The sequence below is a fragment of the Neovison vison genome, chromosome 12 (genome assembly GCF_020171115.1).
Source record: "Neovison vison isolate M4711 chromosome 12, ASM_NN_V1, whole genome shotgun sequence".
NCBI lineage: Eukaryota > Metazoa > Chordata > Mammalia > Carnivora > Mustelidae > Neogale > Neogale vison.
Genome location: NC_058102.1, coordinates 51929190 through 51949906, shown reverse-complemented (window position 1 = coordinate 51949906; position 20717 = coordinate 51929190). Strand labels below are relative to the sequence as shown.

At 42.7% G+C, this 20717-nt stretch overlaps 1 protein-coding gene across 2 annotated transcripts in view; it reads left to right on the top strand.

Moving 5' to 3' along the window:
- TBC1D30 (TBC1 domain family member 30) overlaps window positions 1-20717 on the top strand; it is an 83544-nt gene that overhangs the window by 48577 nt on the left and 14250 nt on the right. For both annotated transcript variants that reach the window (XM_044227579.1, XM_044227581.1), the window contains 5 exons: window positions 421-546; window positions 2593-2778; window positions 8428-8596; window positions 11363-11531; window positions 15458-15563. In XM_044227579.1, coding sequence (XP_044083514.1) covers window positions 421-546; window positions 2593-2778; window positions 8428-8596; window positions 11363-11531; window positions 15458-15563 — 756 coding nt within the window. The remainder of the gene's footprint in view (window positions 1-420; window positions 547-2592; window positions 2779-8427; window positions 8597-11362; window positions 11532-15457; window positions 15564-20717) is intronic.

The window sequence follows — 20717 nt, the reverse complement described above, 5'->3', positions numbered from 1 at the left end:
ATTGAGGGATGATTTAAAGGCAGAGGCTGCTCCATGGTGAAAAAAGACCCATTTTCCATGAATGTCCAAATACAGAGAGTGATTCCAAGCCAAGTATAACAAGCTCAGAAGATAGTATAGCTAATCCAGTGAACTGAGATAAGAGTTGAAAAAATTTTTTGTTTCCTTAACAGTATCCCTCCCTAATGGCTGAATCATTGCTTAGTGCATAATAGAAGCTCAACAAATATTAATGGAAAGAATAAATGAAAGACCCTAATTGGTGCAATTCAGTATAGCAAACATTTCAATGAAAAGTTGATTTCTACATGTGGATCTGTTCCCATTTTCTTGTTAGCTGCAATAACTATTTTTTTTAATAAAGAAAGGTGAAATTATATATTTTACTTTAGGATTCTTCTTTATCTCTTAATATTTTAGGTTTGGTTGACTTTGGCAGATCAGTATTTGCACAGTATAGCTATTGATTGGGACAAAACCATGCGTTTCACTTTCAATGAAAGGAGTAATCCTGATGATGACTCGATGGGAATTCAGATAGTCAAGGTAAGGCCCCTGAGTTTGACCTGTTGTTTTGACTTGGAAGGAGGTTTCTAAGAGCCAGATGTTTCCTGGACAGAGGATCAAACCTAATGGTCTGAATGTCCATATATTGTCTGCTTTCTTATTCCGTTAGTTAACAGCCTTTTAATGGGAACTTTGACTCTGTCTTGTTTTCATAAATTTGCATGTTGGCAGTAAGAAGAAAATGTTCCTATTCATGTTCTATTTACTTGCTCACTTGATAGGAGATTGAAATTTCTTTTTCTTTCTTTAGCATGGGTCAGTGTTGTTAGCTGGATTTTTACATGAAAGTTACAGGTTGTGAAATTTAAAGTTAAGTATATTTCACGTTAGAGTGGGTTCTTATTAGGATCCTTGATAATTTCTTAACTGCCAATTTATGAAGATAGTCAGATTGACTGATGGGTCTACTTAAAACCAGATGGTCAAGGGTTCAAGCCAGCTGTGGAGACAGCTGTGGTTTGCCTACTGGGATTATTACAGTTGATTAGGGTCTGTTGCCAAAAGCCAAGGCTGCTGATTCAATTTGATCCCACTCTTGTTCTCTTACATAAGCCTCTAACACATGGCTTTTGGTTTTATATGAGTTCATTACAGTCTAATGCTAAGCTCGGGTTTTATTTATTTTTATTTTTTATTTTTTGAAAAGATTTTATTTATTTATTTGACCTATAGACAGCAAGCAAAGGAACACAGGCAGGGGGAGTGGGAGAGGGAGAAGCAGACTTCCTGCTGGGCAGGGAGCAGATCAGGGAGCCTGGATGGGGTGGGGGGTTAGGAAGTGGAGATGGAGGGCTTGGGGGATTGGGGGGCTCCAGGGGCTTGATTCTGATTCCAGGACCCTGGGATCATGACCCGAGCCAAAGGCAGACACTTAAGAACTGAGCCACCCAGGCACCCCTAAGCTGGAGTTTTAAAAGGGAAATTGTCTGTCATTAATTTTGGCCATCAGAATTTGGCTAAGGTTTTGACAGATTTGAAGATACTTTTTTCATGAAGAAGTCCCAACTATGAAAGGAGCTGCTTTATTATCTAACTCAGACCATTTCAGACAAATGTTAAAAAGAATGATGAAATTCTATTTTGTATGTTTATAAAGCCTGGGCGCTGTCCATATTTTAGCTCTTTATTTGGAATTTCAGAATGTTTCTCAGAGATGAAGTATTCCATGTTTGAAATGTTTTCTTTCTGTTTAAATTGTGATTTAAGGCAGTATACATTTTATAACAATCATGTTATTTAGAGGATCTTTAATTTTTCTCATTGAAGTGAATGCTGTGTCAGTAAAATGACATTAGCTCCTGAAAATCATAGTCTCTGCTTAGTTTTTAAATTATATATATTGCCTTCATTAAATACTAAAGCATGATAGAGGTTTATTTTTTATACAAATTTATAAAATTTGTATTTTGTATAGATATTTGGATAATTTGGATAGATTTTTCTGTCTTGGACAGAATGATTTTCCTGTCTCTCTACAGTATTGCATTTTTTGCTATTTTGATATTGCTCCTTAATATTATTTGGAGTTGAATATGATAGTTGAATTTTACATCTCATTTCAGAGAAAGGAATAAGACTAGCATCGATCACGCATATATTGAAATGACTCTTATTTTATCCGAGACATAGTATTTATAGAAACTTTCAGTTTATATAGAAATAGAATGTAATTTCTGTTAATTGAGTCACTTTTGTATTAATTCTGGAAATACTTTAAATTTTGACAGAAGACTCTGAAGAAGGTTAGAAAATTTGCCTGACTGAAATTGCTCTTGACAGTGTTCTAAGTCAACTACATCTCAGTAAAACTGGGGAAAAAAATGTATCTTAGCATATTAGAAAACATTAGGAAAAAGAAAATTTTAAAAATTGTTTTGGCCCATGTGTATAGGGTACATAAACATTTTTAAAAGCTAAAATCCATGCTGATAATCTGATTCTATTTAATGCTGAGGCAAAGTTAAAGGCATTTTTTGGAGAGACTATAAGGAGACATTTTAAAAGAATATTGTTTGCCTTCTTCAGGATCTTCACCGCACAGGCTGCAGTTCCTACTGTGGCCAGGAGGCTGAGCAGGACAGGGTTGTGTTAAAACGGGTCCTGTTGGCCTATGCCCGATGGAACAAGAATGTTGGGTACTGCCAAGGCTTTAACATCCTGGCCGCTTTAATTCTGGAAGTAGTGGAAGGCAACGAAGGGGATGCACTGAAGGTGAGTTTGAGGCTCTGAAGAAGGCAGTTGAAATTCTTCTGAGAGTGAAACACTGGAACTGTCATTCCTCTTCCCTGATGGCCATTTGCTACACCTGTACTGACCCATAATCACCACTTCCCCCATGTTAAAGCCAGGTCAAGTGACGGACTCACATATCTGCCAGATGTGAGGAGAATGATTGTTTTTGGTCCCATAGATAAAACATCACATTTTTAAAAAAATTTTATTCATTTATTTGACAGAAAGAGATCACAAGTAGGCAGAGAGGCAGGCAGAGAGAGAGAGAGGAGGAAGCAGGCTCCCTGCTGAGCAGAGAGCCTGATGCGGGACTCGATCCCAGGACCCTGAGACCATGACCCGAGCCGAAGGCAGTGGCCTAACCCACTGAGCCACCCAGTGCCCAAAACATCACATTTTTCAAGCAAGTTGAATATGAATTGTATTAATTTTTCGTGATTTATTACAAATTAACTGCTTAAAATAGCAAACATGATTTACCTCACAGTTTCTTGGAGTCAGGAACCTGGGTCCACTGTAGCTGGCTCTAAGACATATTGTTGTGTCATCCAAACTGCTGGCAGGGTCTGCGGCCTCATCTGAAGGCTCAGCTGGGGACAGCATTCACTTCCAAGTTCATGTGGTTGGTGGCAAGATTTAATTCCTCACAGGTGGCTGGCCCAGGGCCTGGGTTCCTGGTTGGCTATTGGCTGGAGACCTTTTTTAGTTCTTTGCCATGTCTCCATCTTACAACGAGGTGGCTGGCATCCCTCAGAGTGAGGAGGAGAGTAAAAGAGAATGAGCAAGGCAGGAGAGATTAAACTGCAGATTTGTACCCTAATACCAGAAGCTGCATTCCATCATTTTTGCCATATTCTATTCATTAGAAGCCAGTCATTGGGTCCAGCTCTTACTCAAGGGGAAGGGCTCATATAAGAATGTGGCTGTCAAGAGGTGGAGGTCATAAGGTCGTCATGTTAGAAGCTGCCTGCTCCACAAGTTATGTTTAATTCCAGTTGGATCTTTTTATTGCTTTATTATCTCATAGATCGGGAGTGGTATGGAGGAGGTAAGCTAAGAGTACATGTATATGATGGAAGGTATTTGCATGGAAAAAGGTTATGGAAGTGAATGATATTTTATTATCTTTTAATCTTAATGCCTGGAACCTTTATCAGTAAAAACATTTTGGAAACACTTTGAGATGGGTTACAAACAATTTAAGCTAATAAATTGGAATGTGAGTCCGTGAGTCACCAGAAATAATCTTTATGAGAAATGAAGCATTTCACAGGCACAGGATGGCTGCTTCCTTATTAGCCTGGGGCAGTAAGGGATTGCTAATTCATAATTGAACCCTGAAACTGCTATGGGTTGTAATGCTTTGTGATGGATGGGATGGATACTCAGTCTTTGTTTTCAGGAGCCTCCCCCGGCCCCAGGCTTGTGTTTGACTGCGATAAATACTTCAGTGATATTCCCGGGCACTGACTAATGTCATATGGAAAAATAAACAAATGTTCCTCCAGGTTTTATATGCATCATGGTGGAGTTAATTATAAACCCAGCCTGACCTGGTCTAAATCTGTATTCACCCTTTCATTTTTTTCCATTCTTGTACTTCAGGAAACAGCTCTGAAACTCCTTCTTCGTCACATTAAGTGAGGGAGAGGGGAGCCAATGACAAATCAAATACATGAGTTCAAAACATTTTTTATTAAGCCTTTGTTTTGCTCGGTCTATTAGCTTTAGGTGATTTTGTTCTTTTCAGATGTTATTTCTGTGACTATAAAAATGACTGTTGAAAAGTTGGAATAAGCAATTCAGGTTAGGAGTGAGGTGGAGCGGTCTGGGGGCGGGGACCTACTTGCCATTCAAATCATGAAAGAAACTCCTTGACAAACTAAAAATTCACATAAAAAAGATGGGTGAGATAAAGCTGAGGAACTGAATATTTATATTTCTGCCTCTAAGAAAACGAACTCTGTGAGATGAAATGACATCATCATCATTTCAGAATCTTGTGGTTAGACATTGAATATGCAGACAAAGATTGGATTCATGAAGAATTACTTCAGATACAAGGGAAGATATTGGGGTCAGTGTTTTTTAGCTGCCACTTTGGACCCTGCAAGTTTTAATTATTAGGCAAATAAATAGTTTATTTGGGAAGTAATTAAACCATTTTGTGTGCTTTTCAGCACTTACTGTTTTTTCTTAGTAACTGTTTTTAACTATTTGTTAAAATGTGTAGGCTCCTTCATTATTTACTTTTAAAAAATATGTAACTTTTTTAGAGCAGTTTCAGGTTCACAGCAAAATTGAGAGGAAGGTGCAGAGATTTTCCATATGCCTCTTGCTCCCACAAGTGTACAGCTTGCCCACTATCAACATTCCCCACCAAATGTACATTTGTTACAATCCATGATTGTAATATGGATTACAATCCACAGGTTGCCTGGTACAGGTCATAGGCGCCTAAATTGCATAGTTTACATTAGAATTCACCCTTGGTGTTGTACATTCTGTGGGTCAGACAGATGTTTAATGACGTATCTTTATCATTAAAATATTCATCCAGAGTGTGTTTACTGCCCTAACAATCCTCTGTGCTCTGCCTGGTTATCCCCCCGCCTTTCCCCCCTACCCTACCCCTACTCCCCGGGCAACCACTGGTCTTTTTATGATCTCTTGCTCTATCCTGATGTCATATAGTTGGAATCATACAGTATGTAGCCTTTTAAGATTGGCTTCTTTCACTTTGTAATAAGCATGTAAGGTTCCTTCTTTCCTGTCTTTTCATGGCTTGGTGGCTCATTTATTTTTAGTGCTGTCTGGGTATGCACGGTTTATCCGTTCACCTACTGAAGGACGTCTCTGCTGCTTCCAAGTTCCAGCAAATATGAATAAAGCTGCTATAAACATCTGCGCACAAGTTTTTGTGTGGACATGAGTTTTCAGCTCCTTTGGGTAAATACCAATGAGGGTGATCGCTGGATCAGATGGTGAAAGTATATTTAGTTTTGTGAGAAACCACCAAACTTTCTTCCCAAGTGGCTATAGAGTTTTGCATTCCCATCAGCAATGTGTGAGAGTTTCTGTTGCTCCACATCCTTGTCAACATTGGGTGTTGTGTGTATTCCAGATTTTGGCCATTCTTTTTTTTCTTTCTTTCTTTCTTTCTTTTTTTTTTTTTTTTAAGATTTTATTTATTTATTTGACAGAGAGAGAGAGATCATAAGTAGGCAGAGGCAGGCAGAGAGAGAGGGGGAAGCAGGCTCCCTGCCGAGCAGAGAGCCCAATGTGGGGCCTGATCCTATGACCCTGGGATCCTGACCTGAGCCAAAGGCAGAGGCTTAACCCATTGAGCCACCCAGGCGCCCCTGGATTTTGGCTATTCTAGTAGCTGTGTGCCATGGTATCCTGTTTTAATTTGAATTTCCCTAATGATATATGATGTGAAGATTCTTTCATATGCTGTACCCCATCTTTTTCTTTTTTCTTATATCCCATCTGAATGCATCTTTGGCAAAGGACTTGCTTGGTCCATTTTTAGTCACATTATTTTATTTGGAGTTTTAAGAATTCTTTGTATATTTTGGATAACCGTTTTTTATCAGATACGTCATTGACAAATGTTTCTCCCAGTCTGTGGCATGTCCTTTCATTCTCTTGACATTGTCTTTCACAAAACCGAAGTTTTTAATTTTGAAGTAATCTAGCTTACCAATGGTTTCTTTCATGGATCGTGTCCTTGCTGTTGCATCTAAAAAGTCATAACCATACCCAAGGTCATCTAGGCTATGTTATCTTCTAAGAGATTTATAGTTTTGGATTTTACATTTAGGTCTGCATTCTCTCTTGAGTCATTTTTTGGTGAAAGGTGTAAGTTTTGTGTCTAAATTTAGTTTTTGGCATGTGGACGTCCCATTGGTCCAGCACCATTTATTGGAGACACTATTTTTGCTCTATTGCCATTATTTATCTGAATTTTTTAAAAGATCTAATGCTTGGGGACGCCTGGGTGGCTCAGTGGGTTAAGGCCTCTTACTTCGGCTCAGGTCATGATCTCAGGTCCTGGGATCGAGCCCCACGTTGTGCTCTATGCTCAGCAGAGAGCCTGCTTCCGCCTCTCTCTCTTCCTACCTCTCTGCCTACTTGTGATCTCTGTCTGTCAAATAAATAAATAAAATCTTAAAAAAAAAATCTAATGTGTGGTCTTCAAAATGTATCAGTGGGTGGAGTGACCCACCTAGCATGACACACGGCTGTCTCTGATGCCCTACGTGAGACTTTGAGATGCCTTTGGACAGAGAATTTCAGTGTGTCACAGGAATTACTACAATAACTGAAAATTTTTGTTGTTCTTGTGTCATGTAATTTTGAGAGATCATCATTTCTTCAGAAAAGCTGAAGTATCTCTCTTGTATTACATCCTTAGATAAAAAGTACCATAATAGACCATTGCCTTTAAATATTGCCTTTGTGAGCCTGTCCATCCCTCTTCTCCTTACTCAAAGAGGGCAGTCTTCTCTGCTGGACATCTGTACCCCCTCATCAGCTGGCCCTAGTCCCTCCAGGACCTCCTTCCTCCACACAGATTGAATCTACTGTTCTCCTTTTATTGCTCAGCTCCCCCTGTAATAAAGGTCTCAGGTATTCTCTCAAGAGAATGGCCCAGTCCTTATTGGCTTAGTCAAAGCAATGATCCTAAAAAGTAGAAATTGGAAGCCAGAGATGAGGGAACGATGGGCCCTTGTCAGGTCTGGGAGATAATTTTCTTGGGAAATAGAGTTTTGTGTTAGACTGAAAATTAAAATGTGAGACCATGCTCTAGGGCCAGCTATGATTTTATTCTTAATTTTGTTTTTCCTGTGCTCCGGGGAGTGAGTGGTCTTCTAGGGAGGAGGAGCACAGCAGAGGATACCAGCTGACAGAGTAAGGACCCGAGACTGACACACAGAACTCGTGGGTTTTGCTGGGTCATTCTGGTGGTTCTTGACATCTTAGCAAAGGTAACACAACTGGAAAAGTTAGAATGAAAATAGTAAGTTGAAGAACTTGTGAGATAATCTTGCGAAAGAAATCCAGACTTTGAAAGTACCCCACGTTCAAACAAAACCCTTGTTGCATTGTCCCGGGAGAGGAAAGTGGACAGAAAGCCACTCTCAGTTCCAATAACCAGGTTGATGCTAAGTATGTCTCTAGACTTGCTTTCGTTTGAGGCGGAGTGGGGTGAGGTTTATGATGGTTTAGCTCTTGGGTTTCATATGAAGGTTGTGAAACTGTGCTGCCACCAGGGAGCCAGTATGGGATTGCTGCTTGCTGCTGATGGAGCTCGGGCTCCGCCACCGAGTGAGGCTGAGCCTTGTATCAGCACAGCTCCTTAGGGGCTGAACTCAGGTCTGGTGGCTCATCTAGAAACTTCAGACAGCAGTGGACTGTGGGTCTGCGTTCCTTTGATAATTACGCCTCTCGCTCCTCACCCAGCGTGCATATGAGCCACGGAAGTCCAGAACATTCAGTATTGACACATTGAAATGATGGTGTGCTTTGGCTAACTGCATTTTTAAATATGTTCCTTTTATTTGGGACATGTTGGGATCTCAGTGTTTAGGAAGCGATCTTATTCTTTATCTTCTTCTTCAGATTATGATTTACCTTATTGATAAGGTACTTCCTGAAAGCTATTTTGTCAATAACCTCCGGGCTCTGTCCGTGGACATGGCGGTCTTCAGGGATCTCTTGAGCCTGAAGCTCCCCGAGTTATCTCAGCACCTGGACACTCTTCAGAGAACCGCGAACAAGGAAAGTGGAGGTAGTGATGACTCGGCGCCGTTACACTCCTGGGAATATTTCACTTCCCCGATTCTGCTGTCCCCCCTGAGCCTAGACCTTGCGCAGAAATATTTGTATTCAGGTATTTCTGTTCATGAGCGTTTGGTGCATTGAAATAGATGGTTAGAGAACAAAAACACAACTGAAAAAAAATCATAGGGCCCCGTGTTGAACCTCAGACTGGTCCTGGTTGGGAAGTCCATCCAGAACCGAGTACTTTACCAGTCCTGAATGGACATCTAACAGGATGCATTCCTCCCTAGATGGAGAGGCTGTCTTACCATCTAGTTCAGCTGCTCTCAGCTCATACCAACCCATAGGAATTCTTTTTTTTTTTTTTTTTTTTTTTTAGATTTTATTTATTTATTTGACAGACAGAGATCATAAGTAGGCAGAGAGGCAGGCAGAGAGAGAGAGGAGGAAGCAGGCTCCCTGCCGAGCAGAGAGCCCGATGCGGGACTCGATCCCAGGACCCTGAGATCATGACCTGAGCCGAAGGCAGCGGCTTAACCCACTGAGCCACCCAGGCGCCCCCATAGGAGTTCTTTAAAGCTGAGCGACTGTACGATTTCTCACAGATTGTGCTTTTGCCTGAACCATGGAACCTGTGGAGAGTCAAATATGCATCCCCCTTATCTTTTAGGAGATAAACCAACAGTCTTTTGGATTCGGATGTTCAGTGCTCCTCTTATCTATCTGTGGTAGGGGTATTTAGGTTTACTAGAGATGAATAGGCCCACTCTTTCTGGAGAAGGGCTCCCCGGACCTCCAGGTAGGCTTTGGAGCCCTGCGGTGGTGGGGAGGCCCTGGGTCGAGGGAGGGGTGGAGCCTCTGCTCAGCAAGTGGGAGACCCTGAGTTGCCGCTGTCTGGTGGGCATGGCCCCGCTTGCTGAGGAGCCCGAGCTTGAGGCTGTGGCCATACCTGCTGCCTATACTTGCCTGGCTCTGTGCAGGGGTCCCAGGAAGAATAATGAAGTTTGTTGTGTTTCCTGGAAATGGTTGCCAGTTCCGCACCTGTCCACTGAAATCTGGGAAAATAGGAAAGGTTGTGAGGACCTAATCTGTGATTACAGGACACTGGACATTTTAGTGATGCCTGGCTGTCTCTCAGCATTTCCTTCTCGGACACCTGAATAATCTTTAATTTGGCTGTGCAGTACCCTTGCACACCTCTGAGGGTGTCCTAATACGTCCAGATAGACTGCCTTGCCTGTCCGATGTCAGACATGCTTTCCTGGGTTCCACCTTTGCCTCCAAATGTCCTGAACTTGCCCGTAAGCGCTGTCCTCAGATTCTTTTTTTTTTTTTTTAAAGATTTTATTTATTTATTTGACAGAGATCACAAGTAGACAGAGAGAGAGGAAGGGAAGCAGGCTCCCCGCTGAGCAGAGAGCCCGATGTGGGGCTTGATCCCAGGACCCTGGGATCATGACCTGAGCCAAAGGCAGAGGCATTAACCCACTGAGCCACCCAGGCACCCCATGTCCTCAGATTCTTGATTTTCTGAACCGTGATGCTTTTTTGTTTTTGCAGGAGAGAAAATGAGGGCAGGAGAACAGATCTTGTTTGGCTAATCCTTGGGTAAATGTGTAGTCTGACTGATTTGGAGAGAGAATCAGTTTAAATACCTACATTTTTACATTTCATAAAATACATACTTAATGCCATCACAGAAAGTAGGAGGGAGCTCTGTGTTTTTGGTAAATTCAGAAACTTCAGTGTGAGCTGTGTGGATTGTTTAATTCACAATATTTTTAAAATTTCATGTTGTTTAATCTGCAAATACTCTGAGCTTTTCCAGCTCTCTTTCTGTTATGATTTCCAGTTTAATTCCACTGTGGTCTGAGAGCTGTGCATAATTTAAGAAGTAGACAAGTAATTTCATAAAGAGCCATATTTTTATCAGCAGCACTTGAATAAAAGTGGGCTTTATGAGGTTTTGAAAATTGGATTCTACTTTTAAGAGGCTAAAATCCATTCTTTTTATCCTGTTTTTGGTGAGGAGAGCATTCTCCTTAATTTTGAACACCCCAAAATAGGTAGAGCCAAATTAAGTTTTAGGTTAAGATTTCTGAAATATCAGGCGCCTGGGTGGCTCAGTGGGTTAAGCCGCTGCCTTCGGCTCGGGTCATGATCTCAGGGTCCTGGGATCGAGTCCCGCATCGGGCGCTCTGCTCAGCAGGGAGCCTGCTTCCCTCTCTCTCTCTCTGCCTGCCTCTCTGCCTACTTGTGATCTCTCTCTGTCAAATAAATAAATAAATAAAATCTTTAAAAAAAAAAAAAAAGAAAGATTTCTGAAATATCGGGACACCTGGGTGGCTCAGTCAGTTAAGCATCTGCCTTTGGCTCAGGTCATGATCTCAGGGTCCTGAGATTGAGCCCTGCGATGGGCTCCCTGCTTAGCGGGGAACCTGCTTCCCTCTCTCCATCTGCCTACCATTCCCCTTACTTGTGCTCTCTTTCTCCCTCTGTCAAATAACTAAATAAATAAAATCTTTAGAAAAAAGATTTTTGAAGTATCATAAAGAATTTATGAAAAATCCCTTATTGAGATTTTTTTTGGTCAAACACACCTGTGTTCTTCCAAAAAAAGGAAGGAGAAAAGGGAGGAAAGAACCAAAATGTAGAGATCTAAAGAAATCAGTCAGGAAATGTAACATATTTGGTGGTTGTGGATGATTGAACAAGGCTAATTTTATATCTTGCATCAATTCTGAAGAAACACAGAATGTTTGTTTCATTTCAGGTGGCTATGAGCCTCCACTCACGAACGTCTTCACGATGCAGTGGTTTCTGACTCTCTTTGCTACGTGCCTCCCTCACCATACAGTCTTCAAGATCTGGGATTCAGTCTTCTTTGAAGGTTCGGAAATCATCTTGAGAGTGTCGTTGGCCATCTGGGCAAAATTGGGAGAGTAAGTGATTTCCCCATTCTGTTTTGTTCTGTGGTGTGAGGGGCTTGAAGCAGTTTTGTGCTCTAATGTGAAAAGCATCTGTATTTAAGGAGGCGCAAAAGAGAAAGTTGGGAACTTGGTTGAATTGCTTTAGCCTTCTGAAATCTTAGTTGGCTGATTCTTGAGTATTGGGGGGGCAAATAGAATCTATGTTGGGGAAGGGGGGGCAGGCTTTTCCAGGTCTGTAGATCTCCACTTCAGTGCTAGTGTCCTGGCTGGTTTACTGTGCACCCTCTCCGTGGACTCTAGTTGGGAAGAGAGGGAGGGGGAGGAACTGAGATGGAAGAGGAAGATTGGGAGAGGAGTAGCTGTGTTTATTGGTCAATATTCACGATGTGAATGATTTTTAAGTCCTTAGTATTTATTTAGTTCTGCCCTTCAGGGCCATAATAAAATTAAATGAAATAATATGTATAGGGTCTCTCTGGTGCTTAGTTCATAGTCAAGAGTAGAACACACAGAGGGCACCTGGCTGGCTCAGTTAGTAGAGCACACAACTCTTGATCGCATGGTCATGAGTTCAAGCCCTACTTTGGGAGTGGATCCTACTTTAAAAAAATAGCAGAACACATTGAGCCTCTTATTTTTCATCAGGAATTAATTCTGTGATGAAATCTGTTACTACCAAACATAGTACCACATAGATGTTACTTGTATTTGTTACCAGTAGCGGGGCTGTGAAAAGGAGGGTATTTTCACCCATCTCTAATATATTATGACTATTATGTTAAAATTCTACATTTTGGGTAATGGAAGGGACATTGGGATGAAATTGTTAGAGTTAAGATGCAGAGAAGTTTTTAATGTTTGTTTCCTAGAGTTTTAAATGACTTGAGTGAGTACTCATAGACAACATGTCAGAAAACTAATAAATCACTGCCAGTGTTTTGCTTCAGAAACCTTTTAACCAGCCTTTTATTTATGTTAAGTTGTTTCCTGGGAGACTTGCAGTATTTCCCATTTTTTGCAAGAAAGATCCACCAACTATCAATTCAGGGATTTAGAAAGATCATTATTTTGTACAACTATTTGGAAACAGCACATAGCCATCTCCTTCGCTTTTGATTTTTGGTATACTGCTTCTCAGCTGGGCAAATAAATGAGTCTGCTGGGGATTTGGAGTGCTGTTTACTTATCTTTTCATTTGCCCTCGATATCTAGATCTTTCTGCAGTCCTACATTTCCAACCTACTCTATGCCCAAAGCTCCTTGAACTTTGACTGTGTCTGTGGGTAGGATAGTCCAGTTACCGGGTAACTAGTTTATAGAATTAAAACAGTGTAACACTTTACTGAGGCTGAGTCCATTAAAGTCACCTTTGTACTCATTCTTAGTTATGGGGCAGGAGGAAAAGAAGAGATTCTGGTTTTACTCCCCCCATCCAATACGCGTAGGATCAGAATTTGTCTGGTCCTCCCAGGGGAGTCATGGTGTGGTCCAGCATTGCTCGAAGCACTGTAGAGGTGAAGCTAGCTTGTTTAGTACTCACCATTATTTTATGAGGTAGGTACTGTTCTCACCCCCATCTTACAGATGTGGGAACTGAGCCACAGAGAAGTTAAGTGAATTGCCCAAGGTCACTCAGTAAGTGGTAGGGCCTGATTTTGAACCCAGATATCCTGACTCTAGGATCTGCACTTTTTTTTTTTTTAAAGATTTTATTTTTACATAATCTCTACCACTAATGTGGGTCTCGAACCCACAACCCTGAGATCCAGAGTCACATGTTCCACCCCCAACTCAGCCAGCCGCGTGCCCCTAGAATCTCACTTTTACTAACGTGAGTCTTGGTATTGTTTATGAAGTTCAGGGGATAGAGGAATGACACTGGTGGGACTTTAAATGTTTCTGTGTCTTTGCTCCCTGCACTTCTACATCTTTTTGAGTATGCCACTTATTAAACGAAAGGATGGGCAGCCAGCACAGTGCTGTCATGACATCAGGCAGCTTAAACGCCTGGTCTCATTCGCTACTCTGCATAACCCCAGGGAGTAGGTAGGATTCTTCTCCTGCCTTTCCAAGTGGGAAAGCTAACCCAGAGGGTGAATTAACTAGCTCATGGTCCCATAGCTCATCAGCCGCAGAGCTGGGTCTTAATCCTGGATCTTTCGGACTCCAGCGCCTGTATTCCTCCCCACAAACTTTTTGCTGGAAAAATCGTGAACTACAGCTCCGTGGGACCTCTCCATTCCTCTTCCTTCTGCAATTTGGCATTTCTTCTTTTCACTCACGTCACGCGATGCTTTGGGAATCCGTAAGCCGTGGACCCTCAGCACAACCTTCCCTGGCGTCTCTCAAGTATCCTTTCTCCTCTGACCCCCTGCGTTGCCTTGCTCCCTCAGACGTCATCCTGGCCTAGCGCCATGTTTCCTCCCTGGTCTTCCCATCACACCCTACACTTGCTGTGCGACCTCCAGCCGACCTTGCCGAGGGCACATCTGTTCCCACACTCCCTCGGAAGTGCCTTTCAGGGACTCTTGCCCCGAGAGCCTCAGCAGGCACGTGACGCCATTGCCATCTGCTGTCTGTAGCTCTGTATCCTCGCTCTCTCCATCACCCTCTGGCCATGCAGGCCACCTGGCCATCTTTGCTCGCATGGAGCTCCTTCCACAGCCTGGAAAGGGCCTGCCGTCTCCCGCATCCACGTCTTTGGAAAGCTTTATCTTCCTTGTCAGCCTGGAGTATATTTTTCAGAACTCTTCTGAAGCATTATTTCCTTTCCTCACCCTCCAGGGTACACTTAACCACTTTTTCAATTATGCCCACACGCTACTCTGGAGTTTTGCAATAACACTTCAACAGGCTATTTCGCTTGATGGCAAGGGGACTGAAGAGCGCACTCGAGCACCTGCAGTTTTTCCATCATCATGGTGCTTTCTGGATGGCCCCGTGGAAATTCCCCGACATTAGCGTGTGTCAAAGTGTATGTCTTATAGGTTGGGGGGGGGCAAATACAATTATCCTACTGTACAGAAAACATGGTAGTAGATAAAACACATGCACGGTATTTTTGCTTTATTTTTTTGATATTTATTTATTTGCTTATTTATTTATCTGTGCCAAAAAGGTGGTTGCAGTAAAGCATGGCCCCAGGACCGTGGGGGCAGGAAGAGCTGCTCACAGAGCTCTGTGCTTGAAACTCCCCCCCCCCCCAGCAGAAGGATGAAAGTCTAACCTGCCTTACAGGTTGCCAAGTGACAGATTTCTTTATTTACATGTAGATGCAAGAAGCAAATGCAAGAAGCACGGTGTAATGGCCAGCTGGCTACAGTAGCTAGAGAAGAACCGGAAAATTTCTGTCTGTGAAAGCGTCCTGGGGATGGTGATATGTGCACAAAAGTTAGAAGTTCTTGTTCTTGTACTTTTCATCTATCACTTCTACTGCGGTTTGGTTTCAGTCTATTGGTGATAGCACCATCGTGGCCCCAGATTCCCTACAGGGGGTAATTGTTCTTCGGGACCCAATTTTGTGGTTATTAGTTCTGACGGATGGTGGGTGTATTGTGTAGAACATGTCACATGAAAATAAGCAAGATGCCGCAGGTGGGGCTGTGAGGCTGGCGGGCAGAAATGAGAGAGAGGAGCTCATCCTGTAACAAGTACCTCTAAGCCGCCTTGGGTGTTTTTTTTGCAGACTGTGTACCAGGATTGTGACTTATAAAAAAAAAAATCAGCAAAAATGGGTTAATTTGGAAATAGCAGAGAATTGCAAGCAGGGACATGCAAACTGTGTCTAAGCCATGGGCAAGTGCCTAGGATTGTGATTTTTGTTGATTGCTAACTTTGATGGCAAGAGGCAATACCTTGTTTTGCACCTGCAGCATATACCTGATAAACAACAACAGGGGGGCCTAAACATTTTCTTCTACTCTCCTTTCTTTATCTAGGCAGATAGAATGCTGTGAGACAGCAGATGAATTCTACAGCACCATGGGGCGCCTTACCCAGGAGATGCTAGAGAATGACCTTCTGGAAAGCCATGAACTCATGCAGGTGAGTGGGCAGCATGGCCTGACATCAAGGAACTCAGGAAAACATGTTTGGCTAGCCCTCAGATTGTTTTTTACTTCACCAAGAGTCTATATACAATTTGATCAAAATCTGTCACAAGAGGAAGGAAGAAATGAATAATGGGTATTTGTTATGCTTCCATTCAAGCTGTGTTGCTTAAGAGTCCAACCTCCAAAAAAAAACAAAACAAAACTCAAAACTTCCAAATCTGATTTTTTTTTTTTTTTTTTTTTTTTTTTTTTTTTAGATTTATTTATCTTTGAGGGGTGCCTGGATGGCTCAGTGGGTTAAGCCTCTGCTTTCGGCTCAGGTCATGATCTCAGGGTCCTGGGATCCAGCCCCACATCGGGCTCTCTGCTCAGTGGGGAACCTGCTTCCCCCTCTCTCTCTGCCTGCCTCTCTGCCTACTTGTGATCTCTCTGTCAAACAAATAAATAAAATCTTAAAAAAAAAAAGATTTATTTATCTTTGAGAGAAAGAGTGTGTGAGTAGGGGGAGGGGCAGAGGCAGGGCATCCTCAGATAGACTCCCCACTGGGCAGAGAGTCTGCCATGGAGCTCGATCCCAGGACCCTGAGATCATGACCTCTCGTGACCTGGGCTGAAATCAAGAGTAGGATGCTCAACAGACTGAGCCACTCAGGCACCCTGAATCTGATTTTTAACCTTTTAAAAGGAGACTTGTGGGGCAACATAATGGTTTTGGGGAAGAAATTGTTGAGGATAAAAAGGAGATTATTGGATAAAAAGGAGATTATTCTAATCAGCATATTAGTTTTTTTGTTTTATCCATATTTTCTACTCATGTCATTTTTTTTTTTTTTTTTAAGATTTTGTTTATTTGAGAGGTTGAGAGAGAGCACAGTGCGGGGGTGGGCAGGGGTTGCAGTGCAGAGGGAGAGGGAGCAGGAAGCCTGGTGCAGGGCTCAATCCCAGGACTCTGAGATCTATGTATTAATCATAAGTTTTAATATGAAAGACTTGAAGGGTTTTGTTATTTTCTGGCATGTTATTATATCTCAATATCATATTCACAAAGGCATTAAAATTAATAGTATAGAAATAACAGCAACATTGTTAATATTCTCTCTTGCATTAGGGTCTATAATATGATTTTACCCTTATTTTCCTCTGACGCTTCTGACTGCTGCTTCTCTTTCTGGTTGTTTCTTCTGCCCACCCACCAACCGTGGGTCTTATCCAAGGTTGTCCTTGGGCCTTATTTCCTTCTTTCTTTGTGATTTCTCTCTCCTTTTTCTGGGTTTCAGTTTGTACTCGTATGCTGGGTTCCATGCACGGGGTCATGTTTGGGTGCTCCGTCCCGTCAACAGATTGGAAACCGAAGACTCAGACCCTGACTTAGCTCTGGGGAAGTGAGGAGTTTCTCTTTCCTTGTTCATTTCCTGGCATCTCCAGCTCCTTCTCAGAATCCCTGATGTTTAGCAGACAGCTGCCTGACTCATTGAGAATGGTGACCACCCGACAGAACTTCCCTGAACATTTATAGTTTTTATTTCAACTTTTCTTTGCATTCTCATCTCTTCTTCCTTTTTTCCTGTCTCAGAGGAGGAAGGGTTCTGTCTGAGGCTGACCTCGATGCTCTCCTCACATATCCCAGGGCCATGGCTGCATCATCGCTCATTCTCTCTCAGAGGGAAGTACCTTTATTGAGCACGGCTCTGTGTGTGAGGTCCACGCTTGGCATTTTCCATATATGAGATCCTCCATGTCCCACAGAACTGCCAGAATCATATGCCCAAGGCAGGATGTTGGGGTATCATGCCTTCTCCCTCACTTGTGAAACTTCAGTGGCTACTTCCGTGTCCTGCCTACAAAATGAAGCAGGACTTCTCAGCTTTAGCATCAGTACTCTTGACCGGCATTAACCCGTCTTTTCAGCCACAGCTTTTGCGTTTTGTACCCTTGACTTACTCTAGTCAAGTCAAGCTGTCTTCCGTGCTCCCTGAAATCCCTGAGAATATGCCTCCTCTGTCCCTGTACCCCCACTGCTCAGTCATTCCCTTCTACCTCCACATGTTCAAGGCCTGCCTCCTCCTGAAAAGTTCAGATACCATTTCCTTTGTGGAACATTCTCTGATAGTCTCAATGAAAATCATCTCCCATTTCTTTGAACCACTGTGGCATTTTCTTTGTACATCTCTCAAGAGCATTCATCACATTTGACCTTGACTGATGACCATCTTCTTTCCTAGGTGATATTTTTAAGCTCCTTGAGGACAGGGATTGTGCTTTGCTCATAAACACTTAGCACTTTGCCTTTTACTAGAGCTGCTCAATAAATTTATTACTTCATTTAGCAAACACCTGTTCAGAGTCTGTGATTAGTTTCCTGCCTTCTCTTTTTCAATAAATGTTTGCTGGATTAAACAACACTCACAGATGGTGGCCCTCCTTCTAGATTCCCTCAGCTCTAATACAGTTGGCATTTTACTGCCAGAGTGATTGTCCACACTGCCGCCTGGGTGTCTGCACATGTGAGATTGTGTGTGTGTGTGTGTGTGTGTGTGTGTGTGTGTGTTGAGGGCAGTGGTACAGAGCAGAGCAGGAAGGGGACTCATGGTTGAGGGAGTGGCATGCACAAATTCATAGCCACTGGAAAACTTGGTGGCGTGTGAAGGAAACGATGAGGAATTTGGCATTTGGGGTGGGTATGGCAGACCACAGCCCATGGTAAGGATTGGACTTGACCTTTTAGGCCCGTAGTTGTGAAATTGTGCTTGCTGGAATTCCAGGGTTTCTGTGGAGCCTTTGGAAAGGGAAAAAGAAGACCTGAAAGGTCCTAAGGAGAGAAGGAAAATGATCTGAGTTGTGACTTCTGCCAGATACGGGCAGGGGCAGCAATGTGAAGGGTGGACTTGAGGGGTCAAGTCTGACAGCAGGAGCTTGTGAGAGGCAGTGATGGGTAGAAACAAGGATGGAACAGACGATACCTAGAAGGCGAAATTGATAGGAGTTGGCCTTAGAAGATGGATATGTGGAGAGGGAAGAAGAAATGGGGAAACAGGCAACCGACAAGTCCCGGCTTAGGAAGGCAAGCCTAAGTGTATGGGGGGAGGAAGATGGGTTTGTTTGGAGACACCTTGTGTCGGAGGCCCATTTTGGATGCCCATGCCTTACCTATGCAAGGTGTTCCCACTATTTCACGGCCAGAACCTTCTGCACTGGTCTGAGCTCTGTTCCCACCCAGCCCTCTCTGCTCCTGCCCTCTTTCTCTCGCTCTCTCACTTGCTCTCAAATAAATAAATAAAATCTTCAAAGAAAAACAAAAGAAGCTTAAAGATCAACTACTCTAATCCTCTCACTTGACAGAGAGTGAGCGTGTGGCCAGTTCCGTCGGCTGTCTAGAGGCAGACCCAGGACCGGGAGCCAAGTCCTCCACTCCTGGCTTGGTGCTTTTTCCCTACACGGCTTCCGCCTTAGTCAAACCATGTGTTTCTCAAAGCGGGACTTCCCTTTACAAAAATAAAGCCACGTTTTATTTCCCTTAAACATTGCCAGAACAAAGGAGAGCTATGTTGACATACACCCTCTTTATCCTACAGAAATGTCCAATCTTGGGAATTAGGAGAAGAGAGAACCACCTCATTCCCCTGCTTTAAGAGAATCCTCGAGGGAAAAATGCAGGCTGTGGTTTGATTGATTAGAAGCATTTTAGTGGCTTCTCTTCTGCTGAGGAAAACATCTGGGTGGAGATGAACTGAGCTTAATTTTGTACAACTTATGTTTTTAGGCTTTTTTTGCAAAGCATGTCAGTCATGAAAAAAGACATAGAAATTTTTTTTCCCAGCAGTATCTAAATATAAATGTCTGTTTAAGTGCACGTCCATAGTTTGGATCATAAATTGACTTGTTGGTTTTCTTTGGCATCATAGGGTGTTACAGAGAGAAATGGTGAATGTCATTTCAAGGCACCCTTTTTCCTGTATTCAGTCTTAAAAAAAAAAAAAACAAAAAACTAATTCAGTGGCTGGGATCCAATTATGGTGGGCCATAAATCTGCTAGCAAACCTGAAATGGCTCCAGATGAAAAATGTGGACTGTGTATAAGGTCTTTATTTTCGAGCTGAAGACGTGGAAGGATTCTCCCTGGTGGTCTTCCTCTGTTCTTTCAGTTCTCAGTGCCACACACAGAATAATCGGCTGGTTTTTTTCCTTCTGTAAATCACCTCACTCTTTTTTAATTTTTAATTTTATTAGCAATGGCTGGTTTTAAAAAAAATGGATAGTGTCTGGAAAAGAGATTGAGTGGATGCCAGCGAAATTGTATATATGGATTTCAGTAAGACGTTTGACGAAGTCTATCATGACTTCCTTGAGGGCAACAGAGAGAAAAATTAGGTGCTTTTGTTAGAAGAGTCTGCGGGTGCTTGGGAAAACCTATGTGGAAGTGCTCGTCAGTAACGATTGTTACCTGTGGGGGGCGCTCCAGTGCCCTTGGACTGTTCACCCCCTTTTTTAAAGATTTATTTATTTGAGAGAGAGAGAAAGAGAGAGCACACACCTGGGAGAGAGGTGGGAAGGGGCAGAGAGAAAGGGAGAGAGAAAATCCCAAGCAAATTCCCTGTGAGCACAGAGCAACATGGGGCTTGATCCTAGGACACTGATTTCATGACCTGAGCTGAAACCGAGTCAGACACTCAACCAGCTGAGCCACCCAGTTGCTCCTGGAATGTTCGATTTTTCCCATCAGTGATGGCGTGGAGATGACAAGAATGTGGATGCGTGTCCAAAAGAAGGATCATGTCTGATTAATGAGGGCTGTCAAAAATTGTAACCGTCTGCTCTGCAAAACAATGTGTGCCCGTAACTGGGAGTGTGTGAGCCGTGCCTTTGTGACCATCTGTTATAGGAGATGTTCTAGAAGGAATCTCTGTTGCAGAAGGAGGTTTAGCGAAATTATGTTTACATTCCTTTCTAGCCCTAAGATCCTATTAGCGTACCATATTTGGCTGTAAGGCGATTCGTAACATACCTTCCTTGGAAACTGTTGTAAGCCTCTGATTTACAAAGTTGGGAACCTAGAGCTTCTCAGGTACTCTGAGGGCTGTGGTGATGTGTCGTGTGCATTCTTGGCATAAACTTGCCTTCAGATGTGAGACCTTCAAATACGTGAATG